At 35.0% G+C, this 12,564-nt stretch overlaps 1 protein-coding gene across 1 annotated transcript in view; it reads left to right on the top strand.

Annotated features, from left to right (window-relative positions):
- The window catches only part of BBS7 (Bardet-Biedl syndrome 7), a 45,808-nt gene extending 33,291 nt beyond the window's left edge, over window positions 1-12,517 (top strand). The window contains exons 14-19 of the mRNA XM_024245818.3: window positions 2,015-2,154; window positions 3,891-4,055; window positions 8,560-8,669; window positions 8,787-8,890; window positions 9,024-9,147; window positions 11,281-12,517. Coding sequence (XP_024101586.2) covers window positions 2,015-2,154; window positions 3,891-4,055; window positions 8,560-8,669; window positions 8,787-8,890; window positions 9,024-9,147; window positions 11,281-11,414 — 777 coding nt within the window. The 3' untranslated portion in view covers window positions 11,415-12,517. The remainder of the gene's footprint in view (window positions 1-2,014; window positions 2,155-3,890; window positions 4,056-8,559; window positions 8,670-8,786; window positions 8,891-9,023; window positions 9,148-11,280) is intronic.
- Window positions 12,518-12,564: the final 47 nt, after the last annotated feature.

The raw sequence follows: 12,564 nt of genomic DNA, 5'->3' as shown, positions 1-12,564 counted from the left end.
GATATGGATAGGCAAGTCACAGAAGAGAAGATTGGGCACAGTGGCCTGCAATCTCAGCACTTTGGGAGGCCAAGACAGGCGGATCACTTGAGGTCAGGAGTTCAAGAACAGCCTGGCCAATATGGTGAAACACTATCTCTACTAAAAGAAACAATACAAAAAAATTAGCTGGGCAGGGTGGCACGCACCTGTAATCCCAGCTACTTGGGAGGCTGAGGCATGAGAATCGCTTGAACCCAGGAGACGGAGGTTGCAGTGAGCCGAGATTGTGCCACTGTACTTCAGCCTGGGCAATGGAGTGAGACTCTATCTCAAAAAAAAAAAAAAAACCCAAAACACAGAAGAGGGAATCGAAATAGCTAACAAACAAAAAAGTTCTACCTCATCTTTAGCCAGAGAAATTCAAATTCAAATAACAAAAAGCAGTTTCTTCTTATCCAACAGATTGGCAAAAAATGTTAAAGAACAATATCACTAGGGGGCAGGGATGAAGAAAATGACACTGTCAGTCATAGCTGGTGGAAATATAAGTTGTTACAGCCACTTGGGAAAATAGATGTTAGCTCCTTTGGGGGAATCTATTAATGGCAATAAAATAGTAGTAATATACATAACAGACATGAATATAATTAATTGCAGCATTGCTTGTAGAAGCAGAAAAGTAGAACCAAGGTGAATACTCATTAATGATTGAATGGTTGAATAAATAGCTATTTATCCATGTCTTGGAATATTATACAGCTACTATAAAGAATGAGTTGATTTATACATGTTAACATGGAGGGAATTCCATAAAACACACAAGCTGATAAAACCTCTATATATAATTTGAATATATTTTTATCTATAATGATATAAATATGAAGAAATGTATGAAAAGAAACACACCTGTCTGATATAGCCAGTTATACAATATGAGGAGGCATAAGTGGGATGGGAGGAGCAGGGAGGTGATGGTAATAGGAGAGGCAGAGATAAGGGGGAAAATGTGAATATTGGAAATTAAAGCAAAGATGTCTGATATCCAGTAGAACTTAGTCATGTGAAATGATATATTAAACTAGGTCCTTCTCTTAAATTAGATCTTCCCAGCTTAGTGAATTACTATTTCCTGTTAAGTATGTTGAATTCTCAGGATATCCGGCCAGTCATATTCAAAATAGCCCAAAAGAATTTCCAGTCCAAATATGCCATAATTAGATTACAGGTATGCATCTCTATTTTCACAGAATGTCAGTAATTAAGTTATTTGAAACGATTTTTCTGTCAATAGATTTTTATAATAACAGCTATATGCTAAATACTCTCTCTTTTTTTGTACATGTACGTAGAGAGACATATGAAAGCATAACTACCAAAGTAGTAATAGTGATCATCTGGGGTGGGAGGATTTCAGGTGACTTACATGTTTGTCCAGATTTTTCTTTATTGTTTGAATTTGTGAATAAGGAATATTAATTGTTATACTGATTATTACAAAATAATTTTTCATATAAAATTGTTATGTCCTATATTAAAGCTTTTTTTCTTGTGGAAAAAAATCTCTGCCAATATGAGCTTGTTACTCTTTAAAAATCAGCACCAAAATATAGGTTTATCAGATCTATTTTTTGTTTTCTTTTTGTACTTTTACTTATTATCTTTTCTTATCCTCTTCCTTGTCAGCAATGTTCACAGTGCATCATTTGCAAAAAATCTTGCTTAAACTTTTTAAATATTTCCCACTTAGGTCAAATGTTGATATTTTCCCCCTCATGCCATGAAAAGTATGAGTTAAAGTATTAATTAGATTAGAGAAGTTACCTTTGTGTAGTACAAGAGGTACTACAGTCTGTCCCATGAATTGGAACAGAGTGGGACAGGAGAAAGAAGCTGGACAGCTTTCCAACTCCTCTTAAATTAGGTCTTCACATCTTAGTGAATTTTAAGTACTTGATAACTTGTGTTGAACATTCTAAAGATATGTTTTGTTGCTAAATATTCTTATTTTATTTCCTCTTTTGTATTGAATCAGATTCGCTCAATTGAAGGCCAGTATGGCACACTACAAGCATATGTGACTCCAAGAATTCAACCCAAAACCTGTCAGGTCCGCCAGTACCACATCAAACCTCTTTCACTCCATCAAAGAACTCACTTTATTGATCATGACAGGTAGGACAAAGGAAAGAGCAGTTTCTTTTTAGGATATTACACAATTCAAATAGACCTGTTTTTTATTTTTATAGTGTAAATTCTGTTAGCAATTTCTACTTTTAAAAATTAAATAGTTTAAATATTATAGATTTAATATTTCTAATAAATATAAGATTCTCTGTCTTATTTTAGAGGCTGGTTTGAGTTGGACTTTCCCATCTTTCTCATATATTACTATTCTGGGATTATTAGAATAGCAGTTCTCTTTCTCAGATACTTAATGTGAGAGTAAATAGTGTTTAACCTTTAGATAGCATAATAGTTCTCTGTGAATAGGACCTCATTGTATCAGCCTCAAATATTATATTTCCTTTATATTTCTTCTTAGGGAATACTGATAAAGCAATTGGTTGTGATAGTGCCTTTTATTTCCATGCCAACTTAGGCATCCACTTCTTTGTAGTTTTTCAGAACATGGGCTTAAAGAGAAGGGAAAGAGATGAACAATTACTGATTACTTTCTTTGTGCCATGTATTATGCTAGGAGCTTATGTAGTATTTAATTCTTACAGCAAGACAGGTAATAATGTCTCCATTTTACAAATGAGAAATGGAGGCTTAGAAAAGTTAAGTAACTTGCTGATAAAAGGACTAAAGCTATTAATTGAAGCCAAAACCCATATTCTTTATATTGCTGCCTATAATTTAAAATATATAATTTAAATAAGATGTAAGACAGACTATTCCTAAAGAAGATTTTTGGGAAACATTAAAGAGAACAGACTCTTTCTGTCTTGCTTAAAAGTCAAGGTTGTACTAATGGAGGCAGCATGGTATGCTAGAAAGAACAGCAAATTGGGAATCAAGAGACTTGGATTACAATCTGTTCCTGTCTGACTTTGGGGGAATAATTTAATTTAGCCTCTAGGTTTTAGTTTTTTCATCTGCAAATGACAGGGATTGGTCCGAACTTTTCATTTCATAAACTGCATTTTCTTAACTCTTTATAATTATCCATCTGATTTATTTTAAATTTGATTTATTTTACAGTTTTTTTGGTGTTACTTTAGGGTGCGCTTTTGCAAGATAGAAAGTATGATCCCATATTTCAGGAAAATAGAAGGTATTATTCTATAAGTTGTCCAATGGCACAGAGCTAGTAAATAATGGAACAACCCATGCCTGTCTTACTCAAAAGCCCAATTCTTTGCCTTCACACTATACTGATTATTTCCCTAAGGAGATCCTTGTATAAGTATGTTTTGTAGTTTATGTAGTAGAAATACTAGATAAGCTTTTTTAAAATGAGGGCTGGGCGTGGTGGCTCACACTTGTAATCCTAGCACTTTGGGAAGCTGAGGTAGGTGGATTGCTTGAGCCCTGGAGTCTGAGACCAGCCTGGGCAACATAGTAAGACCTCGTCTCTATAAAAATTAAAAAAAAAATAAACTTTTTAAAAATGAAATATACCCAAATAAATGAAATTTTATTTGAAAAGCATGTTATAATGAATAAAACCTGTTTACATATATCACTTAACTGATACTTAGCACAGGTGCACGTATAGGTAAGTGTTCGATTTTTTTTCATGAAATTGAAATGTTCATTTATTTGATGTATAAGATTAATCTCAGAAAATTGAATGTTTTCATTTATATTTAACAACTATTACAAAATTCTGCTTATTAATGTGTACATATAATACTTTCATGTATTCCCACACATAAATGTGCGCCTCTACTATTATATTACAGACCCATGAATACACTGACCCTAACAGGCCAGTTCAGTTTTGCTGAAGTTCACTCCTGGGTGGTTTTTTGTCTGCCTGAAGTTCCAGAAAAACCTCCAGCAGGAGAATGTGTGACATTTTACTTTCAGAACACCTTTCTAGATACGCAACTTGAAAGTACCTACAGGTAAATCTAACTTATTACTGGTTCACAAGTGTCGTTTTATATAAATGTAGCTTCTAAGTTTTCCTTTAAGTTAGGAGTTATTTGTGAGTAATCTGATTGAAAATCTATACTGTTCAAGATAATCTATTGAAAAACAAATCAAATTAGTAAGTTTAGAAAAGCAATTGAGTAAAGGTGTATATGCAAAGATCAATACATTTCCTAAGTTCCCAACAATAACAATAACTAGTGAGAAAATTAATTATTTAAAAAGACCCTTTCAGAGTAGCAATAACAATAACAAAATAGCCAGATAAAATCTGTAGGAAATATTCTTAATTAGAAATATGTAGAAGTTACATGAAGAAAACTGTAAGATTTTATTGACAAATGACTTGATTAAATGGAGTAATATATTCTATAGTCATCAATATGAAGACATTGTAAAAGATGACAGTCCTACCCAAATTGATTTGAATATTTATCCTAATTCCAATAAATACTCCAGTTGAATTTCTTTATGCACAAATATAACATGGCTTAGAACTTCAGGGCTTAGAAAATGCAGGCTTTTTGTAGCTATCCTGATATGGTGCGGAGGTCATTATATTGTTCTATACGCTTCTCAAGCTTCTAGTTGCACCCTTCGCTCCTCCACTGGCACTTCTAACTCATCTTCTATAAGCTCCAATAATTCCTCTCAACTTATCAATATAGTAGAAGCTAAACTTTTCCTTCCTTTTTTTAACCTGTCTCTGAATGTGAAAGGGCCTACTTCTTGGGCAAGGCCAATTTCTCTACATCTACCCATTAAGCTTGGATCCTCCTGCTTCTTCAGAGTCTTTGCATGCTCATTCTCACATCTGTAGGTTGTTTCTTGTTTTTGTTTTTTTTTTGTTGTTGTTGCTGTTTGTTTTGTTTGTTAGTTTTGAGACAGGATCTCACTCTGTCACCCAGGTTAGAGTGCAGTGGCATGATCTTGGCTTACTGCAGCTTGACCTCCCACCTCAGCCTCCTGAGTAGCTGGGACCACAGGCACGCACCACCGTGCCCAGCTAATTTTTTTATTTTCTGTAGACAGGGTTTCACCATGTTGGTCAAGCTGGTCTCAAACTCCTGAGCTCACGCAATCCTCCTGTGTTGGCCTTCTAAAGTGCTGAGATTATAGGTGTGAGCCACCACACCTGGCCTATAGGTTGTGTTTGTTTTGTGTGTGTGTGTGTGTTTGTTTTTTTTGTTTGTTTTTTGTTTTTGCTTTGTGTTGTTTGTCTGGGAGAGAGCTCATTATTCTTTCTCTGCCCCTGCCTCTTAAGGTTCTTTCCCTAAGCAGATTATTGTGGTTTTCTCCTAAGTTCTAAAAACTTAGCATGGTAAAGTCTCAGCTAGGGAGCAAGAAGTAGAATACCTCTTGCTTCTCTCGTTATTTTAGGATAATAACAGTATTATTCTAAAAACATAATTTTACCTCAGAATTCAGCCTTTTAGAACCAAGAACTCTTCAGAAATCTAATTGGTTTTAACATCCATTCTGTGGAGGTTTTTCACTGTACCGTCCAAGGAAGCGTATCTGTGTCTAAACCTGTAATAATTACTCCCATTTTGAAGTACCACAATGAACCTCACACACTAATCATAGCAGACAATTCAACATGCCCCTAGCATATTATATACTGTTATAATAGCACACCTTTGCTCTTTTATCATTCTGTGTCTTTGAGTATTTTTTCTTAAGATTCAAAACTGTTTATCCTTTAAAGTCCAACTTAATAGCTACTTTTTTTTTTTTAAGAGACAGAGTCTCACTGTGTTGCCCAAGCTGGTCTCAAACTCCTGGCTTCAAGCAATCCTCCTGCCTCAGCCTCCCCAGTAGCTGGGATTATAGGTGCAAGCAACTGCATCCAGCAGTAGCTACATTTTTGAAGCCTTCTTTGATTCTCCCTTGATTCTCTTCTCTGTTTCCATAGCATTTTTTCTTACTTGTCTGTGATATTTATTGTTATCTGCTTAAAGTATATAATAATTTTTTATTTTTTATTTTACTCTTTTTTTGAGACAGAGTCTCGCTTTGTTGCCATTCGGGAGTGCAGCGGCAGGATCTTGGCTCACTGCAACCTCCACCTCCTGGGTTCAAGTGATTCTCCTGCCTCAACCTCCCAAGTAGTTGGGACTACAGGCACGTGCCACCACGCCCAGCTAATTTTTGTATTTTTAGTAGAGACGGGTTTCACCATGTTGGCCAGGATGGTCTTGATCTCTTGACCTCGTGATCTGCCCACCTCAGCCTCCCAAAGTGCTGGGATTACAGGCATGAGCCACCATGCCTGGCCCCTAATAATTTTTATACAAACTTATTTCTCTAAGTTAAACTTTATTTTCATGGACAGTCTAATTTTAAATATCTTTGTATGTAGCCTGCAAGGACCTAAAACATAGTTTTGCACATAATAGGTACTCAACAGATGTTTTTCAGATGCCTGAATAAAATATATGTGTATGGAGGTAGTGTAGAAGTATGTGCTTTGGAGGCAGACGTACTAATGTTTCAATCCTGGCTCTGTGACTTACCAGCTATGTGACCCTAGCTGGTTGCTCAACTCTCTGAACTTCAGTTTTCTTTTCTGAGGAATGAAAATAATAGCACTTACTTTATTGAATTGTTATGATGATTAAAAGAAGATAACCATTTGAGTCATTCTATAGTACCTGGCACTATGTGTTTACTAAATATCATCTGTTAAGATTAAAGACTAATAGAAATGTCATGATTTCTAAAACATAATTGAGATCAAAGTATTAAGGGTGTATTATTTATCTTTCTAGAAAAAAAATTATCTTTTTTTTTATTTGTTTTGAGACAGGGTCTCACTCATCAGCCCAGGCTGGAGTGCAGTGTCGCAATCTCAGCTCACTGCAACCTCCTCCTCCCAGGCCCAAGTGATTCTAATGCCTTAGCTTCCTGAGTAGCTGGAATTTTAGGAGTGTGCTACCACGCCTGGCTAATTTTTGTATTTTCAGTAGAGACGGGTCTCACCATGTTGGCCAGATTGGTCTCGAACTCCTGACCTCAAGTGATCTGCCCACCTTGGCCTCCCAAAGTGCTGGGATTACAGGCGTGAGCCACCACACCGGACCAAAGCAATTATCATTTGCATATAGCTAGTTGGTATACATCATTTGTGTGTGTGTGAAAACCAAATTAAAAGGTAACGTTAACTATATGAAAGATGATATATATTAATTAGGAAACTTGGTCATCGTAAAAAGGAACCAAATGCAAGCAGCTTAACCAAATAAAATAAATTTATCGGCTCACATAACTTAAAAGTCTATCAGTAATCTGCCTCACGCACAACTGGATCAGTGGCTTAATTGATGTCATCAAGATTTTATCCCTTGTTCAGTTCTGCTTTTATCTTTTCTTGGCTTTACCATGCAGTGTTATGGCCACCAGCAGTTCCTAGAATCCAGTCTTACATATTTTCAGCTGCTATAGAGCTTCTCTTGCCCACTGGCTCCAATAAAAGTCCCAGGATTGAGTATCATTGTTAAGCCATGAACCACTGTGGTCAGGGGTATGGAATGTACTGCTCAATGCTTCCTCCTGAAGTCCCAGAAATAGATTGAGACCATTGCCACTGAAACTGAAGAGGGCAAGAGAAAGAGGAGTGGTAACCTAAAGAAAAATAACGATCCTGGCCGGGCGCGGTGGCTCACGCCTGCAATCTCAGTAGCTCACACCTGTAATCCCAGCACTTTGGGAGGCCAAGGTGGGCGGATCACAAGGTCATGAGATCGAGACCATCCTGGCCAACATGGTGAGACCCCCATCTCTACTATAAATACGAAAAAATTAGCTGGGTGTAGTGGCACGTGCCTGTAATCCCAGCTACTTGGGAGGCTGAGGCAGGAGAATTGCTTGAACCCAGGAAGTGGAGGTTGCAGTGAGTGGAGATCACGCCACTGCACTCCAGCCTGGCAACAGAATGAGACTCCGTCTCAAAAAAAAAAAAAAAGAAAAAGAACGGTCCTCTGACCATAAGCAGTGGCATTGGATGCTGAGCATGAAAAACAGCAGATGTCACTCTTTCATATTTGATATCAGATTTCTTTTAAGGATAAAGCATATAGTCACACTGTAATTTGTGTGATTACATGAAAGAAAAACATACTTATGTAAGTAAGCAATTCTAAGTGCATTTTATATATGTCTATATATAAGGCTAGCTGTTGGAAATATTAGTGAAAAATGAAGATAAAAGTTGTTTTAAATGAAGTTTTTATATAAATTGTCACATATTTAGGAGGCATATATCTTTTGTTTAGTTTTACAAGTATATTCAGAAGCTGAATTAATATAATAGTAAAGGATTACATGTTTAAATTTGCTTTATATTAATGATATATGTATACAAAAGAAATCTACAGTCAAATGAAATCTATACACTAAGTACTAATCATAAAATATATATGTACTGGACAATTTCCTTCTACAGCTATTCTTTTAAAAAATATATTAATTTTATAGAAAAGGAGAGGGAGTTTTTAAATCTGACAACATTTCTACTATCTCCATCCTAAAAGATGTGCTTTCTAAAGAAGCTACAAAAAGGAAAATTAACCTCAACATATCATACGGTAAACGAACAAACAAAATTAATAATTCTTTCTGATGTTTATTTTGTGTTGTTGTTACATTATTAATGTTTCTAATCAAAGTGATTTATCTAACTGCATCTGGTCAACTCCTTCTAGAGATAAATGAAGTATCAGTCACACACACTTTAAAGCTAATCCACCCAAAGCTGGAGTACCAGTTGCTTTTGGCTAAGAAAGTGCACTTAATTGATGCTTTAAAAGTAAGTACGTGTGTCGTCGTGGACTGGTGATTATTATTTGAAGTCATAGGATTTCTAAAATTATCAATACTTTAACATTACATTGGATTGAATTTTGAATATTCAGGTGCTTCTGTTTTTAATTTTAAATAAGGAACTGCAGATTCATGAGAGAAATACGAACTTTCTGATACCAGAATATCACTGTATTCTAGAAGAGGCAGATCACCTACAGGAAGAATACAAAAAGCAACCTGCACATCTTGAAAGACTCTATGGTTAGTGGACCATTCTAGAATACCTTGCCATATTTCTTTTCAACTGGCTATTTCCCAAGGATCATGTAAGAGAAGCTGGGCAGAAAGATAAAAAGATTACATCAGTCATGATTCATGAACCAGTCATGAATCAGCTGACAACAAATTTATTGCACAGAATATTTCTGTATTTTGTCAAGCTACTTTTAATATTTAATTCTTTTACTTGATAAAATGCAAGTATATTAAGAAATAAGTATACTGTGATTAATTAATCTGTGAACAAACCTGGTATAAAATGAATGTAATCTATGAACCTTTAGAGCTTAGACTGTATTTCACACAAATAATTGTCATGTTTTGTTGCTATTGTGAAATATAAAAATGCAGCATTTAAAATTTTTAAGGCAAAATTTAATAAAGGATATACAGTATTCGTGTTGTGTCAATTTACAATTCAAAACTTACTTTGGTGGTGAGAAGTTGAATGTTTCACAAATTATGTTGAAACAGAGTAAGGGAGGTGAGGGGAGGGAAAGAAGGAGTGAGGAAGGAAGAAACAGCTTAAGAAAAACAATTTTGTTGGCAATCTTTACATAAGACCTGTTGTATATAGCACACTATTTACACTGTCTTCATAATCAGGTGAGATATTTAATCCTTACAATAGCTCTGCAAGGTAGGTGGTATTATCTTCATTTTTCATATGCTTTAACTGAAATCTGGGTCTAAGGAATTTGTTGTCACCTAGCAAGTTAGTGATAATGCCTGCATTAGAATCTTCTCACCCCAAAATGCATGCCTTTTACACTATGCCAAGTCTTCCATAGTCACTGTAGAGCCAATTGGTATCACTAGTACACATTGATCCTTAAGGCTGCCTACTGAATTTTTTATTACATATCCAGGCCAAACTGTAGCTATAATGTCTTAACCTTTATTACATGACAAGCACATGGTCTCTTTTATCCTTATAATAACTTATGAGATTGGCTGTACATAACATCACTGATTGCAAAATCCAGACAGCTTTGTAAACCAAAGTTTTTTTCATAAATAATTTGACAGCAAAATCTTGACTTAATCTGAATTAATTTAATAACAAAACCTCACTTAACCTGACATGAGGTTTTATATATATTTTTTGTTTGTTTGTTTGTTTTTTGAGACGGAGTCTCGCTTGGTCTCCCAGGCTGGAGTCAGTGGCGCGATCTCGGCTCACTGCAACCTCTGCCTCCTGGGTTCAAGCAATTCTCCTGCCTCAGCCTCCTGAGTAGCTGCGATTACAGGTATGCGCCACCAAGCCCGGCTAATTTTTTTGTACTTTTAGTAGAGACAGGGTTTCACCATATTGGACGGGCTGGTCTCCAACCCCTGACTTCGTGATCTGCCCACCTCAGCCTCCCAAAGTGCTGGGATTACAGGTGTGAGCCACCATGCCCAGCCCAAGTTTCTATCTTTTTTATTCCACTTAGTGCAAATATTCATCTGTATATTTTGTGACAGAAATAGTACTATGTTTTGCTGTTGGATGCTGCCACTCAGTCCCCTTGGGTTAATACCATGGTATATTCCTTTCATTATCTTCCTAAAATAGGAAAAATTCTGAAATACATCTTGCATCAAGCTTTTTGGATAAAGGATTGACAGCTTGAATTATTCCTGTTTTACATATGAGAAAACTCCAGGTGAAATGATTTGCCCAGATCTTTGAACCTAGGACTATTTGCCTTCAAGTCAAATCCCAAGAATGGTCAACATATAGGTGGAATATTTTAATTCAGATAAGCTGTTAAAAATAGAATCTGCCTAGACTATGTCAAAATGGTCAGCTTGGTGCAAAAAAGATACCACTTGTTGTGATGTTATATATACTGATAGCAGTTCAAAAATGGCCAGTGATTGATTGTCTGAATTAATAGCTTGTAATCAATTGTTAAGAGGGTTATTAGGCAGATGATTTATATCTTGAAACTTGTTTTAAAATCCCCCCCAAAATGAATATTTTTAAAAACATGGCTTTTAGATTTGTGTATGTTAAATCATGGAATTACAGGTGCTTAAAAATAGATTATCAAGCAATTACTTCAGTGAAATACTGTGTCATTAAATATAACTAATCACTGACAGGAAATTTATGTTTTTTCTTTATAGGCATGATCACTGATCTTTTCATAGATAAATTTAAGTTTAAAGGCACCAATGTAAAAACTAAAGTACCCCTTCTATTGGAAATTCTGGACAGTTATGACCAAAATGCATTGATTTCATTCTTTGATGCAGCATGAAATACAAATAAGGTAAAGTCCCAAAGAAGTGGTCTGTTTAAATGAAAAATGTTAAAAGAGAATTAGAAGTTAACTGTGTATGTACTTTAATTTCAAATGCTTTTTTATATCTAAAAATATTTGAGATATAATGGCTTTTTAAAGTAATGCTTCTATTTCTTTTGACAAATTGAACTTTCTAAAACTAAAAGAGTCTTCTTATTTTTAAAACACAAGTAGAATGATTTAAATAGGATTTTAATGAATTTTTGGCAAGTGGCTGTTTTAATTTTTACATTGAGAAGTAATATGTGGAAAATTAAAATATATTCAAATGTATTACAAGGTACATAAACACATAAATATGTAGACTGCTTTATAGGTTTCAAAATGTATTTTTATATATTACCTTATTTGATCTTCACAACTGTTGTATAAGTTTGTCAAATCATATAAGAAAACTGATTCTCAGTGAAATTTTGTGATTAAGAGGACATGCCAATATTTTGTAAAGCTGGGACCAGAACCCAAGTACTGGTACTTGCTTTGTGTCCTGGTTACTATGTATGTTGCCAGCTAGTGGAAATAACCTACCAATTATTTTTTCTAGGAGATAGGATTGATTTGCAACTGATATTCCTTTTGCTTGGTAGTGTTTTATGACTCTGCTGCAGTTTGTGGAAATGCTGGACTTGGCTCAGTGCTATAAATTGTAGCCAGGGAAATAAGAAGAGCTTACACAGAGTGAGGGGATCTTAACTAGACATGCTGTAACCAGTGGAGCTATTCAGCGTGCTTCAAGTGAAGAGTGCAGAAATAGTGATGCCATCTTAGATTTTCCTACACTAGTATCTTCTAGATCTCTTTTTATCATATATGACATTAAGGCTACAGAAGTTTTGTACATTAATCTTAATTCATATTTATTAATTTCAAGGGAATATTGAAAGGTTTTAAAATGGCATACAGATAATGGAAAATAAGCTTTATGTTTCAAGAAGGGCAGACTCACGAATTTTTTAGAAAACAGTGCTTCTTAATGATATGCTATTATACTTATTAGTTATGTGCAAGCTTTGTATATTCTTATATTTATATATAAATATAAAAATTTGTTAAAGGCACATATAGTTAAGAGAGTTTTATTTTAATAAGGTCATATTGTTTTTAC

The sequence above is a fragment of the Pongo abelii genome, chromosome 3 (assembly GCF_028885655.2).
Source record: "Pongo abelii isolate AG06213 chromosome 3, NHGRI_mPonAbe1-v2.0_pri, whole genome shotgun sequence".
NCBI lineage: Eukaryota > Metazoa > Chordata > Mammalia > Primates > Hominidae > Pongo > Pongo abelii.
This window is presented reverse-complemented; position numbering and strand designations above follow the sequence as displayed.